The sequence below is a fragment of the Eschscholzia californica genome, unplaced genomic scaffold (genome assembly GCF_041429995.1).
Source record: "Eschscholzia californica isolate CP2 unplaced genomic scaffold, dmEscCali1.0.p SCAF_3, whole genome shotgun sequence".
Lineage (NCBI taxonomy): Eukaryota > Viridiplantae > Streptophyta > Magnoliopsida > Ranunculales > Papaveraceae > Eschscholzia > Eschscholzia californica.
In genome coordinates, this window is record NW_028238420.1 from 5565866 (window position 1) to 5583531 (window position 17666).

Here is a 17666-nt window from a genome sequence, read left to right on the forward strand (position 1 = left end):
TTGGTCTTCTTCTACTACTTCATCTTCATCATCAACCCAAAATTCTAGAGAGAGAATTTTTTTTGGAGAAGATTATGACATCAAACAAAGGGAAGGGAATTATTGAAGGATATTCCTAACCAGAAAGATCAGATCTAAAAACCCTAAAACCCGTTAAACTTTTAAAATCTAGAAATCAAAATTTTCAAAACCCTAGATTTTTTTTTTTACAAACAAGTGGAGATTGATGAGTTTTATCTTCTTCATTCATCTAGGGTTTGATGAAAAACAAAAAGAAGTGGTAGAAACTATAGTTTACTTTTAGTAGCAGTAAAAGAAAAAGAATAAGACTAAGAAGAAGGAAGAAGAAGAAGATGATGATGAAAAAGAAGAAGATGATGATGAAGAAGAAGACAACTTAGGTTTTCAATTTTGAACTATTATTTTGTTAATGGTCCACAAGTTAATAACTGTTAGTATTTAAGACTTTATAGAGTTGTCCCCTTATTAAATCAAAGTCAACTAAGTCAAGCATAATTGACTCGCACCGGACCCGAATATAGTTGTCCATATAAAAAACAGTTGTCCACGTATTGGGCACCATGGAAATGCCCTCAGATCTCTCTCTCTACTTTTTTTTTGGGATTATTTTCCTAATGGCCCCCAACTTTGTGACCAGCTTCCTGCCTGGCCCCCTACTTTACGAAAAATACCCATATGGCCCCCTTCCGTTATAACACCGTCACTCTCTCTCCTCCATCATGTTTTCTCTCTCTGCCAAGTCATGTCACATCATCTATTACACCACCTCATCACCTTCTCCGGCGAGAGTCGCCGGCCGGAAATAAAAAAAAAATTCTCTCTTCCTCTCTAAAAAATTTTTATCTCTTTTCGTGATGAATCTTCTCTCTCTCTAGATCTAACAGTTCTAGAGAGAGAGAAGAAAGAAAAAAAAAATTTAGAGAGACAGAGAGGAAGGAGAAAATTTTTTTTTATTTTTTTTAGGTTTGAAGTCGCCGGCCGGCGACTCTCGCCGGAGAAGGTGATGAGGTGGCATGACTTGGCAGAGAGAGAAAACATGATGGAGGAGAGAGAGTGACGGTGTTATAACGGAAGGGGGCCATATGAGTAATTTTCGTAAAGTAGGGGGCCAGGTGGGAAGCTGGTCACAAAGTTGGAGTCCCTTTTTTTTTATAGGTCAGTAGGGAACCTCAAGTGCCTCGAACCCCTGACGAAGCAAGTGCTTCACCACTCGGCCGAGGGGTCAGGGCCTCTCTCTCTCTAGACTCTTGTCGACAACAGTGGGAGTGGGGGGGTTTGTTTCACTTCACTTGAAACGTTTAAATAAAAAAGGAAAACGACGATGACACCGTGACCACCAAGCTTTGGTATCATCGAACCTATTACTAGTATATATCAGCCATTAATAAATGAGAGAGATTTCTCCTTAAATCTTTCTTCTTCCTTTTCATCGCTTTTTACCTTTTCTTCTACAAAATTCCCCAATCTTTTCTCTTCCTCTATACAATCATGGCTTCCTTCACTATTCCATGCCCTAAATCATCCTCCATTTTAGCTCCCAAAGGATCTCCCCTCCAAGATCCTCAACTACTTCATCACTCCCAGATCTCCTTTCCTTCAAGGTCATCGTTTGCCACCGGATCTGCTTTTACGTCGGTATCCCAGGTTTGGTTCGTCTCCTCATTTTTCTCTCTCTCATCTTGTTTCAATTCTGATAATTTTAACTGGTATTTGGTTATTTAATTGTTTCTTCTCATTTGGTTATTTAATTCTTTGTTTCTGCTTGGTTTGTGACTATTAATTATGACATCCTAGTTATCCAAATTAATAGTATTGATTAGTGATTGCAATTAGGTTTTAATTATTATCTGAATCCACCCATATCTGCAAATATTCAAGATTGCATTTTTATTAGTTTTTTTTTCCCATTTTGAAGCATTAAACTTTATGGTTTTTGTAAGAATTAGTTTGCTTAGGTTTCTTTATTGCTGAAGTTATTGATATCTAAGACTTCCCCAGGCACCTAAATTGGATCATCAATCTGGTTGGAAGGTTAAAGCACAGGTTAAGGATGTAAGTTGAATTACCCAATTTAAAAGTTTTGATTTTTTTCTTATTTAAAAGATGGTATGTTTGATTTTACTTTATAATGAAAAGGTTGTTGAAGAGAAATCTTTGAATTCGATCCTAGTACCTGAAACGAAAGCCGAATCAGACGTTTCAGATACATCATCTATTTCAGCATTCATGGCTCAAGTATCTGAACTTGTCAAGTAAGCGAAAAATGATTCTTTTTCGTTGACTATTCTTTCAGATTGAGAAGTTTATTGGATTTAGGAACTAACTCTTACTTTATTAGGCTTGTGGATTCAAGAGATATTATGGAGTTGCAGCTAAAGCAATTGGATTGTGAGCTCGTAATAAGGAAAAAAGAAGCTTTACCTCAGCCGCCAGCTGCAGCTCCTGTCATTATGATGCAACATTCTTCCCCTCCACCGCCAGAGTCATATGCTCCCGTCTCTCCTCCTCCTACTTCCAAAGCTGCAGCTCCTGCTCTACCAGCACCTGTAAAGACGAATAAGTCCTCACATCCACCCATGAAAAGTCCAATGGCTGGGACCTTTTACCGTTCTCCTGCTCCTGGGGAACCAGCATTTGTGAAAGTATGTTTCTAAATTCATTTACGAAAGAAGTTACATACTTTAACTTATGTACTCGTGAAGATGATTGTTTATGCAAGAGCTAATTGGTCATTTTAAGGATAGCTTTCGCGTAATGTATTTATGTTTTCTTTGTAAGTACTGATTATGTAGCTGCTTTTTATAGGTGGGGGATCAGGTCAAGAAAGGACAGGTTATCTGCATCATTGAAGCCATGAAACTGATGAACGAGATTGAAGTAAGTTTCTCCCAGCTTTGACTTAGATTTGAGGTTTAGTACTTACGAGGGAAAAAAAAGTAATACACACGTATATGCATATATAGAAGTGAGGAGGGTTGATTGGACATTTTTTCCAAGCAGCCTCCTCCCAGCGGTTAGATTTGTGAGATTATCTTTCAGTGAGAGTCATCCAGCGATGATAATGCTCACATATAGAGCTAGAAAGTTATGTAGAGAACGATAGTTTGCTATAGGACGACCCTCCCTTCTCTAAAGGTGACAGATTTGTAAAGCTGAGAGGAAAGGTTCTACAGGAGAGCACCATCTTCTTTATGTTATCCTCAGATTTAGTTTAACAGAAAAGACATTTGGAAACTTTAGTGTCTCTCTGTAGTGTTGGTATACCCAGTCCTGCATACACTATTGGATCACATTCTGTGTTGCTTCCACCCTTGGGGCGGATGTTATGCCTATAGATGTTACCCAAGGCTATGGGACAAACAATTATGCGGATCACACTACACGGGCGAGTGAGCATATAAGGTAGCGTCCCCCACGAAATTGTTGTGCCGCAGGCACTGGTCATACCCTAGTATTTGCCAGGAAATCAGTTTTAGCTTGAAAAAGCATCAATTTTCATTCAAGAGAATAAAATAAATCAACTATGTAGTTGGTTATTAATACGTCGTGCATAGTACACAGTACACACTAAAGGCAGCTTGAGTGTCACAAAACAAAAATAAATGAAATACAGGATACAGGGTAAAGGTTGAAGTTCAAACTGTGAAAGTGACGACTTTAGAAACATGCAAGTTCTAAAACTTGCTCAAGTTTTGGAGTTGTTTAATCCCATGCTCATCAGCAATTGCTTGGGTAGAGAACTATGAATTATCCATTATTCCATTCTATGTGATCTCCTAGCTGACTGTTAAGTGGTCGTGGTAGTATCTGGTTCCCACTGGTTCATTTGATTATGTTCCGAACTTCTGATCTTTTTTTCATCTCTCAGGCGGATCAGTCGGGAACAATAGTTGAAATAGTAGCAGAGGATGGAAAACCAGTTAGTTTGGACACGGTACCGTCTCAAATTCCTTCACCTCAAATTTCTTTTCCCTGTTTAAATTTCAGTAATTCTTCACTTATATCTCATTGTCCTCCTTTTTTTTTCCTTTTTGCAGCCTCTGGTAGTCATTCAACCATGAAGTAAGAAGCAAACCATCATGTAGTGGCAGGGTAAAGCAACCTATCTTAGAAGTCTAGGTTTGACAGGTTTCAGATTAGAGTTTAGGTTATTACTATCATCATGTGATTGTGGTTTGTCAAGTTCATGTGTAAGTGAATTATTCGATCTAACTATTGCTCTTAATAATTATTGTATTCCTTAATTTGGGCAGTTTGTAGAAAGTAATGTGACTCAGAGAGTCCGGAGACATTTTTTTGTTCTCTTATGTTGGGAAACTTGCCTATCGAAGTATGATTTGTTCGGATTAGAATAGTCTATATAAATCAGACCTCCTTTCTTATAAGTTTTCCATTCCGTCCTTTTTTTATATATGCTCAGCTCTAAAGATTAATTTTGAGCAATTCTATTAGCCGAGAATACAAGAGCAGATAATATTATAGCAAGTTCGAACATTGAGACTACAAAATCCTACAACATGTATCAATAGAATTGTCAAACCAAATAAACAATAAATTTTATGAAGATGTGATAATCCATAACTACAAGTTAAACCATGGAATCCGTCTTGAGAACCTAACCTGGGACAATGGGACTTCTAGAATTTTGGGGGTTATGTCAACATTGTCACCTTATTAAATAGGTGATGTTTGTTTTTTCTTTATGCCAGGTCCAAAATCTGATTCGTGGTTTTAACTGTCCAAAGTTAGAATACACAATATTAATTGTCTAAAGTTGAGCTACATCCCGCATGCAAAGCGAGCGCTCTCTTTATGACTCGTCATTGATCACTATTACGTCTATATAGATAGATGGACTCAGGACTTAGTAGTAACGTCTACCTTTCCTCTATTACAGTATTAGTTATGAACTACACTTCTAAAGAAGTAGTGAATACTTGAGAGAAAAAATGGAGGAAACAACTAAAGAAGAGGGAGGATATGAATCTTTAAACTGGTCAAATGAAAAACTGACAAGGAGGTTTTGGATCCAAAGTAAAAAAATAAAATTGAAATGGAGATGCAGGGGATCGAACCCTGTACCTCTCGCATGCAAAGCGAGCGCTCTACCATTTGAGCTACATCCCCTTTCTGTTATAATTAATTTAATATATCATATCTAGTTGTGGGTTTTGTTTAACCCATCTTCTTGTTGAAACCCAAGCTCTCTCTTTGGCTTGGTCTATTTTTGCACACCCCTAGTTAAGGTCTTCCTTAGTTTGTCTTTAAGAATGTTTTTCCTTGCTTAGTTTGTTTATTTCCTGGTTAATATCTTAACAAACACAGGTTGAAGTGGGAAAATAACCATGAAAAAACATCAATCATGCTTTGGTTATGCCATTCCCAGCTCAAGGTCATGTCATACCTCTAATGGAGGTATCCCCACTGTTTGGCCGAACGAGGCTTCAAAATCACGTTCGTCAACACAGTATTCAATCACAAAAGACTGGTTTCCTCTTTACCGGCCGACTGTGAAAAGAAAGAGAATGAAATTAAACTAGTCTCAATACCAGATGGGATGGAGCCAGGCGAAGACCGGAGCCACTTGGGAAAGCTTTGTACCTCTATGGTACACGTCCTTACGGTCTATCTTGAGGAGTTAATAAATGAATCGAATGATAGTAAGATCACATAATGGGTTGGGCAGTAAAACTTGCCAAGAGGATAGGAATTCCTGCAGCAGTCTTTTGGAATGCTGCAGTAGGACACAGTACAATGACCTTGCACATTCCACTAAACATTGAAGCTGGAATACTTAAACAAGATGGTAAGTATATTCTCTTTTCCCTTTTGAACTGTTTTTATCTGAGCCCCACATTGCTTGAGAGCACATCCGGACCGTGGGCTATAAGTGTGTTCTCAAGCTTCTGGGTGTGCTCTTGGAGCCTTAACCAGAGACAAAACCCCATACATGTTGGTCTTGAGCCTTGTTGTTAAAAGTGGGGACCGTATCGATTTTGCTGAGGCTTCGAGCATTTCATTCTCGGTCTGATTTCTTCTAGTCAAGGGCGCAACTGCCATTTCAGAATACATTAGACAATGGACTCTCAATGCGGACTTATTTTAGGTTTTATTCAAACGGTTTCAAAATTAAGCCCAAGTCAGCCATCCAGACGAGCCGGATAGAAACAAACATCATGAAATAATAAGAACCAAGTTGTTTCGCGACAAATTTCAGATTTGAATTAAAACAACATTTGACTATATAAAATGATTTTGTGATATGTGTCCTTGCAGGAAATGCAGTTAAACAACAAATGATTCAATTATCTCCAGCAATGCCATCCATGAACATAGACCACTTTATATGGAACTATTTCAATGATAAGATAGTGCAGAAAATCTTATTCCAGTACATATTATCATATATCGATCGAAGACATTAAAGATGCTAAGTGGTAACTTTCCAATTCAGTTTTTGATCTCGAGTTATCAGCACATGAGTTGAACCCCAAACTTCTTTCCGTTGGTCCATTGCTTGCAAGAAATCGGCCTCGAAACCTCGCTGGAAACTTTTGGGCAGAGGACTCTACTTGTCTGAACTGGCTCGGTCAACAATCGGCAAATTCTGTAATCTATGTTGCATTTGGAAGCATGACATTTTTTAACAAACTTCAGTTCCATGAACTAGCTCTAGGACTTGAAAGTTCAGGGTAGTAGTTTTTGTGGGTTGTTCGGCCAGGCCAAACTGACGGGGTTATCCATTATGCTTATCCGCATGGTTTTCAAGAAAGAATAGCAAATCGTGGACGAATAGTATCTTGGGCGCCTCAACAAAATGTATTAGATCCTTCAGTGTCGTGTTTTATGACGAAATGTGGATGGAACTCAACTATGGAAGGAATAAATTATAAATATGGGAGTTCCATTTCTTTGTTGGCCTTTTATTGGTGATCAATTCTTTAACCAGAGCTACATTTGGGATTTTTGGAAGGTTGGGTTGCCATTGAACAAAGATGATAGGGGATCATATCCGAAGGAGAAATCAAGAACAAGATCAGGGCCTTAGTTATCGACGAAACGACAAAAGCAAGAGCTTAAAGAAATCGTGAAGAGTAGTGTTACTGAAGGAGGATTTTCCATGAAAAGTTTCAACTATCCAACTCAAAATAGCGAGAATAGTCCCCACACACAGACAAGGTTATCTAGTAACCATCCAAGAGCTTAAAGAAATCGTGAAGAGTAGTGTTAAGTTTGTAACCATCCAACTCAAAACCAATTGACAATGAGTGAAAAAACATAGACATTACATTCTTGGTTACAAAGTTGTCTTTTTCCCCATGTAGGACTATCCCCCAACGCCCCTCACCTGTAACGTTCTTTGAGCCAGACACATGTTTCTTCTTACTCTTTTCCACGTGATGTGGATCATGTGTGTCTTTCAAACTTATCCACGTGCGGGTCTAGCTCTGGTACCATATTAAGTTTGTGGTCATGCAACCAAGTCAAAATGAATTGGCAACGAGTGAGAGGAGAGGACCTAGGCATTTGTTTGCTTCGTTACTAGATAACCTTGTCTGTGTGTAGGGACTATTCTCGCTGTTTCTCTTAGTTGCTAGTGGAAAAATGAAGCTCTTCACATAGAAAGGCCTCCTCAAACTAGGTTAACTTTTTCTTTTCAAGTTTTTGAAGATACTTCTTAGATTGTGCATTTTGTTCTTTTTTTCCATATTTAAATAGAGGATTGTTGTGTTGTAGAGAAAAGGAAACTTCAAAAGTCATAAAAGAATGTTAAATGTGCTTTGCTTTGCAAGTAAAACATTGATTGAAATGGAGATGCAGGGTATCGAACCCTGTACCTCTCGCATGCAAAGCGAGCGCTCTACCATTTGAGCTACATCCCCTTGTAGCAATACTTAAATTAGGACCTTCACATGTAGGTTTTCCTGCTTCTGTTCCTCTTCGATTCTCTACGTGAACTTCTCCCCCGCGACTCAGTAACAACACATCTGAACTCGAAGATATAGGATTTGACTGCCTCCTAGTTTCCTCATTCAAGACACTGTTCTTCACTAAGTCCATTGAGATAACTCCCTTCGGAAGTAGATTTACAAAGAGACATCCTGAACACCTCCCAAGAATCTGGTAACGTACCAAGAAGCCACAAACCGTGAATCTCTTCATCAAAGTTTATACCCATATCAGATAGTTTATTAAGTAACCCCTAGAACACATTCAAGTGATAAGTCACGGGAGTTTCCTCTCGATACCTTAACTCGAGTAATTTTTTCATCATATACATCTTATTGTTTCTTGTTTTCCGAGCAAATAACTGCTCCAGCTTCAACCACAACGAACAAGCATTAGTCTCATTCTCAATATGATGTAACACATTATCATCTACTCATTGCCTCATCAAACCGCACACTTGACGATTTAGCAAAGTCCACTGATCATCAGTCTTCTCATCGGGTTTCTTCTCATAAAACACCGGAGCGTGAAATTTCTTCACAAAGAGCAAGTCCTCCATCTTACCCTTCCATAGATGATAATTAGCACCATTCAAACTTATCATTCTACCCATATTTTCCATCACTAACACAAACAAACCAATAACCAAAGCTATCGCAATCCAAAGAACTCTCTAACCTAGAGCTCTGATACCACTTGTTGGGAAAAACGAACACTTAGGCGTAGCGGAAATAAGAGTTTTTCCCTTTGCGTTAGTTACGAGGATAATATAGAAGAATAAGTGGGAGAAATAAACAAAGAACTGAAAGTAAATAAGACAACGATTTTTAACGTGGAAAACCTCCTCAACGTGAGAAGTAAAAACCACGGGACTCGTAGTCCAACCAAATCAACTATAATAAGCAAAGTAGTTATAGACTACGTCCACCCGAGACTCAGACCCTTCCCAAAAGAATCAATCTCAAACACGAAGAAACACGAAGAAAACCTCACAAACAAGAACAAAACAGTCCAGAAATATACAGTCTAAAACGACCCTAAATTCACTAGGATCCCGGACACCAATCAACGATCCCACCGTACAAATACTAGATGAACAGGTTAAAAACACTTCTGCCAAATTTCAGCTTAATCGGAGAAGAACTCATCGTCGGATTTTCCGAACAACGAAGACTGTGGACGCTGAAACAGATCATCTCTGCTCTTCTCGGCAACCTTCTTCTCTTGTGTGTTTCTAATTGTGCAACTTACTTCTAATTAAGATTAAAGAAGTATTTATAGACTTCCCTTAACCCTAATTCACCGACCTAAGTAACCAACCTAAGTCACCGACCTAGAAGCTCGACTTGGGTCCGAGTTTGGTTTCCTAATGCACATACATCACCATAATTGACATTTTAATTTGCAAAGATCATACGAAAGTTGTTAAAAAAACATAAAATAAAGAAGCTTAAAATTCATCTAGACTACCCCTCTATTGTTTTACGAAGAAAATGATAAAAATACATTCTTGGTGACGTCTTGGGAGACTTACTTGCCTACGTAGTAAGTAAGGGAATCGACATTTCCGAAAAGATCAAATTATCCCTTGTATTATTAATGTATTCACAAAAGAAGTACTTCTTTTTCTTTTTGTTGAAAGAAAAGAAGTACTTCTTAGTATCATAACTTTTTTTTATCAAGAACACTCCCTTTAATATTTATCAAGAACACTCCCTTTAATATTTCAACAAAAAAAAAAAAAAAAAAAAAAAAGAACACTCCCTTTAATATGATAGAGCCAGCGACTTAAATGCAATTCTTACAAAGAATAAGGCCGCATTTGGCTAAGCTTAAAAGAGGCTAAAAAGCTGCTTATAGCTTATTAGGAAGTGCTTATAGGAAAGAGTCACGTTTGGCGGAAAAAGCTTGGGCTTTTTAAAAGCCATAAAAGCACTTGTTACGGAAAAAGCAGAAGCCACGATTTGTGGCTTCCGCTTTCTGCGTTTGCGGGAAGCCGTACGGTAATTATTCTTAAGTTTGGGACGCACAAAAAACTCTCCCTCCCTCTCTCTCATCTTCTCTCACGTATCTCTCTCTCTAATCTCCTCTCTGTAATTTGAGTGATTTGGTGATTTGGTTATCATTACAATTAGAAGACGAACAAGGTGTATATGAAATAAAGAAAAACAGTAATCAAAGTCAAGGTAAATTTGTGGTGTTCTTCATGTTTATGATCAAGATTATGATGTGGCTATAGGGGAAAGAAATTGATGGATTTCTCTTTTATATCCACTTTGTGATCAATCCATTCCTTACATACTCTCCCTTATACCTAATTCTTAGATCCGTTTTCTCTCTCTACCCATTCTTCAATCTGTTTCCTCTGTCTACCCATTTCTTCAATCCATTTTCTTTTACAAGAGGAAGAGAATTAGTTTCATTGATGGCCCCCCTCTCTTTCAATTCAAGCTTATCAAAGCTTTCTTCGATTGATTTTTTAATTGAATCAAGGTATTCTTCCAATTTTTTCCATTGAAGGGTAAAGAAAGAAAGCAAAGATGATTGAGATTCAAGATCTTCTAATACCTTACCAATATTTTGGTTTTTTCATTACTCCTTTAACAAACTCACTTAACAAATATGAGTATAGTTTGAGTGCCTCAAATCAAAAGTTTATACTAATTAACATTCTCATGGAATCTCTATTAAACCAAGTAAGGTCTAAAAATCTTTAAAAAAAAGTAAGGTTTGTTTTGATGAATAAGATTAACATGTAATTGTTAAGTAAAAACACTTTTAGTTTCTTTTTGCCAAATGCGCGCCGTTAAATTTTATTTTCTAAAAAGCGCTTTTACAAGATATTACCAAACAACAAAATTTGACTTTTATGAAGCACTGAAAATTAAGCGCTTAAAGAAAAGCAACTGCAAATAGAATCCGTTTATCCAAATGAGGCCTAAGCCACTTGACTGACATTACTGTACCTACTTAACTTTTCTGCGGGAGCAACCGAAGTAGATCACCGATTGAAAACCAAATATTGTACGGATCAAACATCTCACTAAGATCAGTGAAGAACAAACAAACCGTTGGATCGAAAATCCTTTGGTAAAAATTCGGTATCCCTTCGGTCTAAACAGTTCTGAAATGCTGAATTCGTCAGTCCTTTCACTCCTTTGTACTTGTGATAATTGAGACTGGAACGATGTCATCTATTTCCTCGATCCAAATTTATCCACGTGTTATTCACACAAAAAAGGGGGAGTTCTTAATCACCGTTTGGATTCTCTCTTTCTTATTCCCTCCAGAAAACTATTTTCTCATTTGTTTCATAAAATTTTGTTATGTATAATTGTATCGACCATTTTTTCTCTGTTATATTGCATTCTGTTACGTGGTATCACTTTGTGTTCTGCGATATTTGCGAACCGCCGCCAATATCCCAATCATGTAAATCCGAGATAATTCTTTGAAATATGATGCATATGATAAACAAAATTTGGAACAATTATAATAAACAGAGTTTTGTCGTAACAACAATAAATCTTAAATGTATACCTAACATATAAAATTATAATATGAAAATCTTGTATCCAAAGGCATAATCTTGTATTAATAATATTTCTTTATAAGAAATAATTTGTAATAGCGAACTACTGGATAAACGGTTAACAAATCATTTCGAAAAGGATAATGCTACTCAGACTCCCAAAGTACAAACAAAGTAAAAAATGTAAGCATTTTGAGGGTGTGGGTTTCATTCATCTTTACCAAAATAAAAGTGATTTACAAATCTTTAACCAAATAGTGCCTAGCTACTTTCTTAACTTTGTCTATACTTTGAGAGTCTGAGTAGCATTATCCTTTCGAAATATTTAGTCAGTATAACCAAATGGCTTGAACATGTCGAAACACAAAAAAGAAGGGACGATATACATTGTTTAGTCAAAATCTCCATTCCATTTAAAGACCGGGAAGTATGACCCTAGAAAATATGGTTTCTTTTTTTATGAAGTAGAAAATATGGTTAGTAGGAAAATAACTTCACCTTTAAATATGTCAACACTTTTGTCAAAGTTGTTAGATTGTGTGGTTGGAGACTTGGAGTGTTTTACCAACCTCCCAATGTCCTCTTCTCCGTTAATTAGTATCCACAAGAAGCATTAGAAGTTTATGTATATATATGATAACAACATAAAATTAGTAACTCCCCACTACATTTTATGCTTAGACGTTTGAAGTTAGTGTAATCGTTGTTCATCATCGTCATTCATTAATGAAATCTCAAAATATCAAACCTAGATAAAAAGTAGACGGTTAATTATCAGTATATCTAAAACTCTATTTTGTCTAAATAAAATACAAATCTTAAGACAAAAAGTACGAATTAGAATTTCTTGGAATTTATTTCACGCGGAAATTACTAGAAACCAATTCATGGTGTTTACTACCTACCAAAATATGCCAAACACTTCTTAGGTACCAGTCACGAGTTAACTACCTCAACAAGACAACAACCATTCTTCTTCTTCTTGTTCTTCTTTATAAAACCCAAAAAATAGAAAACCCATTCTTCAATTACCTTGAAGAAAAATCTCATGGCTTCTTTATATCTTCTCTTCTCAACTTTCATCTTTGTAATTTTAATCTACTATATATTGAATCGGTCTAACCGATCCAACCATTTACCATTACCTCCTGGACCAAAACCATGGCCTATTGTTGGAAACTTACCCCATCTTGGCCCAGCGGCTCACCAAAAGCTAGCATCTATGGCTCAGACATATGGACCATTGATGTATCTACGGTTAGGATCTGTTGATGTTGTAGTTGCAGCTTCAGCTTCTGTTGCTGCACAATTTTTGAAGACACATGATTCTAATTTTTCAAGTAGACCACCAAATTCTGGCGCTAAACATATTGCTTATAATTACCAAGATCTTGTTTTTGCACCTTATGGTCGTCGATGGCGTATGTTTAGAAAGATCTGTGCCGTCCACCTTTTCTCTGCTAAAGCTTTGGAAGATTTTCGGCATATCCGTGAGGTATTTATAATGTTCATCTTTTATTTTAACTATTCGAGATTATTTCATTACTCACTATTGAGATTTCATTATAATATGTGGGCATTTTATTTTGATAATATTGAACTACCATTAGTGAGATGATATGAGACGGACGCGCTTAAAAAAAATTGAATCATATAGTTCCGTTAAATTTTTCTTTTGTCTTTAAGAAAGTTGCATTTTTGGGTTAAGAGAGTGTTTTATTTGGAGTTAGACTTTGAGTCGATTGTTAAATGCAACAAGTGTCACTGTAGGTGGACTTGACATTACAATTGTTGCATTAATCATTTTAGTGACCCGTCATATTTTGTTGTTGTTGAAAAGAGTGATCGATCGTATCATATTACTAATATAGACCAACCTTACATGGAGATCATATGAGAGTTGTTAAAGTATATAATTTGTTTGAATTTTAAGACTATTCTAAATTACATTTCGAAACTTCTTCAGTCGTAATGTGTTCACTTTGGAAGTCTGAAGGCCACATGATCGAAACTCGGTAGAAGTAGAAATCTTTGATACTATATCAATTTCTTAAAAGATACCTATTTCCAAAAGAAAAAACTTAGAGTACGTTATTGTGCCCATGTGACATGAACAAATTTTTGTGGACCATGTTTGGCATTTAATAATGAGGGAACTTTCTTAGGTATTTATTACTTTTGCTCATATCTACCAGAGGTGAGTAAGGTCTACTGAATCTAGTGAAGTAAAGTACTCTCTTCAATAGTGACTTATCAGTATTAAGAAACCCAAAGTTCAAATACTCAAAACTTAGAGCTTCTTCAATCGCAACCAAGAAAAGTTCTAAGATTTTAGTTATTAAGAGTTCATTTCTTTTCTAAAGTAAAACAATAATGACACCCTATGGTGGATTCCTGGGGCGTAGGGAGAAGTGTTAAATTCACGATTATATAATAATCGGAGATATAAATTTAAATAGTGACACGATAATATAACGTGGTCCGGTCGGATAATCATGACCTAATCTATGGAGAATAATTTCTTTATTAATAATCACCATATACAATTGTGGGGTTAGTCGGTTACATTGGTCAAACATAACTCGATAAGTTTAATTCCTACAACCCTCTCCTATTTATAGAGACATTAAGGTTTAGGGTTTCCGAGTTTCTCCTAACTAAACTGGGAAATAATATAGAATCTATCTAATAATAATATTGTATATATTACAAGAGATATTCCAAATATATTAAGGGAAATGATAGAGTGCCCAGCAATTTTGCCCATTAAAATGCCCAAATTTCCTCATTTGGAAATAAAAGCGGTCCCCACCGTAGTCAAACTTTGAAAAAACCTTGTCTTTTAGTGATTCCACATCAGCTGGGCATTTTAATGGGCTAAAAACTGGGCACTCTAGCATCCCATATATTAAACTATATATTATGGATCTTCACATATCTTCAAATATCTTGGAATATTCTGAATTCTTCCTGATCGTCGGATCTCGTCATCTCGATCCGTCACGTACATATATGTGTTACACACGTATCTCTTTGCTTGGACACATCTTCATCGTCGGATCTGTTCATCTCGATCCGTCTTATATCACGTATCTTATTGAGAAGTCTTCGGATGTAAATATTTGGACAGTCAAAAGTGACTAAAGGGCATATTATTTTTTAGTCCACAAATTTTCTCCGTTGTTTTTAGCCCCTCTGCTTCAACGGCACAACTTTCGATTGTCACCACCATTTTCGGTCACCACCCACCTCTCTCTCTCTCTCTCTCTCTCTCTCTCTCTCTCTCTCTTACGCCATGAATTAGAGAACCCGAAGCAGATCTCCTCTCTCTCTTGGTAGATTTCTCTGTCTCAAACATTCTGAATCAGAAATTTTCTCCATCTCTTTCTCTCTCTCACTCTCTCTCATTGTAGATCTCACTCTCTCGATGTAGATTTCTCTCTCTTCTTCCTTTCTCGTGTGTGCGTTGTGTGGCTCTTTCTCACAATAGATCTTTCTCTCTTTATTGTTCTCTTAGACTTCGTACCGGTCAACCACGTGGTTGGTTAACCAAGAAATGTTTTATGGTCGACCAACCACGAAACCCTCGAAGAGGGGTTTTAGATTGATCAACAAGCAAAAGAATCGCTAAAGAAGAACGAGAATGCTCCATTTAATTAATTAGAACCTGAAATTCCTAAAAAATATTTTGTTCCCGTTCAAGATCAGCTAAGGAACAAAATAAGATTAGAAAGTTATGATTCATTTGATTTTCGGAAGGATCAAAGCAAGGAAGTTGAAATACCTACGAAATTATCTTCGGATAAAGACAGGCAATGAGAGAGAGAGAGAGAGCAACAAGAGAGAGGAAGAAAAAAGAAGAGATAAAAACTTGAGGAGATGATGGTTAAGGGGCAAGAGAAAAAAAAAATCAATTTTTAGACACAAAATGAAGATGTCCCATAGGTCAAATCTTGTTAAACAAAGTTTTTGTGCCCGACGGCTTTTTTTATGCCCCTTTCTTTATGCCCCAAAGCCACTGCCTAAATTTTTTGTGTCTCAAATGGAGATCTCTAGAATAATTCTATTTGATACACATTTCACTCCAAAATTTAATAGTAAAAAGTAGTTAAAATGGAAATTCGTCTATTGAATAATTTATAAAGGTTGAGTTTGGCACGGAGAAAATCTTAAGAAGACACTCTAATTTTAGAGTATTTCTCTTGAGAGTCTATATTAAATATTCCACATCATCATAGAGTGTCTAATAAAATGTCGTGCTACAATGTCAAAATTTTTGACAAAATCCTTGACTTAATGACTTGCTTTCACTAAAAGACTGTTTTTTCAAAGTTTAACTTCGATCTAAACCGTTCTTTTACCCGTGTAAATCGTTTGTACACTTAGCATGTCCCATATTTAAATTATAAAGGTTGTTGTCGAGTAAGACCCATATAAAGTAGTATTAGGAAAAAAGAACATATAAAAGAGTAAGATTCGAGCCATGGTTTTCATAATGTAGAAACACGTAGTAAAGTAAGCATTTCCCAAATGAAAATGAGTGATATTTCCTAACTTTAAAATTGTCTCATTTGATGCAGGAAGAAGTAAAAGTGATGACAAAAGCCTTGGGTAGATCAAGTAGTAGTAATGAACCAGTAAACCTGTCAGATTTACTAAATGTTTGTACAACAAATGCATTAGGAAGGGTTTTATTAGGAAGAAGAGTAGTTGGAGATGGTGATGGAAGAGAAGACAAAAAGTCAAAAGAATTTAAAGAAATGGTAATTGAAGTAATGGTATTATCAGGGGTATTTAATATTGGTGATTTTATACCTTATCTAGAGTGGCTTGATTTACAAGGTGTAGCTGCAAAAATGAAGAATTTACATAAAAGATTTGATGCTTTTTTGACAAATATTATTGAAGAACATAAGATTATCAATAATGCTAATAATGGGAATAATCACAAAGAACAACAACCTTATGATTTGTTGAGTAAATTGATTGGGTTGAAAGAGGAGGTTGATGGTGAAGAATGCAAGCTTACTGATACTGAAATTAAAGCTCTTCTTTTGGTAATTAACTTCTTCTTTACTCTTCTCTATATATGCAAATCATAAGGTTGTCATATGTACAATACCTAACTCTTTACACCAATCTTGTTTGTAGAATTTATTCACAGCAGGTACAGATACATCATCAAGTACCGTGGAGTGGGCCTTGGCGGAGTTGATTCGACAGCCAAAAATCCTGGCGCAAGCCCAACAAGAGCTCGACTCGGTTGTTGGCAAGGATAGACTCGTATCGGAGTCTGACTTAGCTCAACTACCCTACCTGCAAGCCATTATCAAGGAAACTTTCCGGCTCCATCCATCAACACCACTCTCCCTTCCCCGAATTGGCGATGAAGACTGTGAAATCAACGGCTACTTCATTCCCAAAAAAGCAACTCTTCTTGTCAATGTATGGGCCATTGCTCGTGACCCATCTATATGGCCCGATCCGTTGAAGTTTCAACCTGAACGATTCCTTCCAGGCAGCGAAAAAGCCAATGTTGATGTTAAAGGTGGTGATTTTGAAGTCATTCCATTCGGTGCTGGTCGTCGGATCTGTGCCGGGTTGAGTCTAGGATTGCGAATGGTCCAATTCATGACAGCCACGTTGATTCACGCCTTCGATTGGGACCTACCGAAAGGCCAACTAGTCGAAAAGTTGGACATGAAAGAGGCTTATGGGCTAACATTGCAAAGGGCCTCAACCTTGATGGTACACCCAAGGCCGAGGCTTGCAGCCCATGTATATGGTACCATGAAAAACGTAGAACATTGATAAGTAATGAAGGTTTATTATGGTAATTAGTATAATTATGCCCTAGTACTTGTGTTTAGTTCAAATTAGTCACTTATGTAATGGATTTTATTTCTTCTTAGGTTGTGTTTGATAACCTTTATTTCCATCCAAATGGATGGAGTCCAAAGAGAGTGTGTTGTTAATTGTTTGAATGCAATTTTATTTCGAAGGAAGTCTCCGCTTGTATATTTAGAACTCATGTGGGATAGTGAGAAATCGATGATGTCTAAAAGTGGTAATATCAGAACCTGCAAAAAACTCATCGAATAGATATTGAACTTTTTCTTGATGATCTAAGGAAAAAAACCTGCAAAAAACTCAGAATCCTCTC

General features: G+C 36.7%; 4 protein-coding genes and 2 non-coding genes across 6 annotated transcripts in view; 3 read left to right on the top strand and 3 right to left on the bottom strand.

Moving 5' to 3' along the window:
* The window catches only part of LOC147547940 (alpha/beta hydrolase domain-containing protein VTE7-like), a 64952-nt gene that overhangs the window by 35784 nt on the left and 11502 nt on the right, over window positions 1-17666 (bottom strand). The window lies entirely within an intron of this gene.
* On the top strand, window positions 1186-4406 carry LOC147547943 (biotin carboxyl carrier protein of acetyl-CoA carboxylase 2, chloroplastic-like). Its single transcript, XM_086668802.1, has 7 exons — window positions 1186-1665; window positions 2020-2073; window positions 2158-2273; window positions 2360-2663; window positions 2827-2898; window positions 3890-3955; window positions 4059-4406. Exons 1-7 carry the CDS (start codon window positions 1510-1512, stop codon window positions 4080-4082), a joined length of 792 nt encoding a protein of 263 aa, XP_086524928.1. The 5' UTR covers window positions 1186-1509; the 3' UTR covers window positions 4083-4406.
* On the bottom strand, window positions 5076-5148 carry TRNAA-UGC (transfer RNA alanine (anticodon UGC)). The gene has a single exon. It is a non-coding gene; the product is annotated as a tRNA-Ala (tRNA).
* LOC147547945 (UDP-Glycosyltransferase superfamily protein) lies at window positions 5383-7228 on the top strand (the record flags this gene model as incomplete). The annotated part of the gene is given in 6 exon segments (XM_086667970.1): window positions 5383-5442; window positions 5444-5690; window positions 5693-5827; window positions 6298-6428; window positions 6430-6903; window positions 6905-7228. Coding segments are annotated over 6 exon segments (1371 nt in total), but the record flags the coding sequence as incomplete, so codon positions are not given.
* On the bottom strand, window positions 7832-7904 carry TRNAA-UGC (transfer RNA alanine (anticodon UGC)). Its single transcript has one exon. It is a non-coding gene; the product is annotated as a tRNA-Ala (tRNA).
* Window positions 12167-17508, top strand: TT7 (Cytochrome P450 superfamily protein). Its single transcript, XM_086670660.1, has 3 exons — window positions 12167-12998; window positions 16084-16560; window positions 16655-17508. The coding sequence occupies exons 1-3, from the start codon at window positions 12552-12554 to the stop codon at window positions 17312-17314; spliced, it is 1584 nt and encodes a 527-aa protein (XP_086526786.1). The 5' UTR covers window positions 12167-12551; the 3' UTR covers window positions 17315-17508.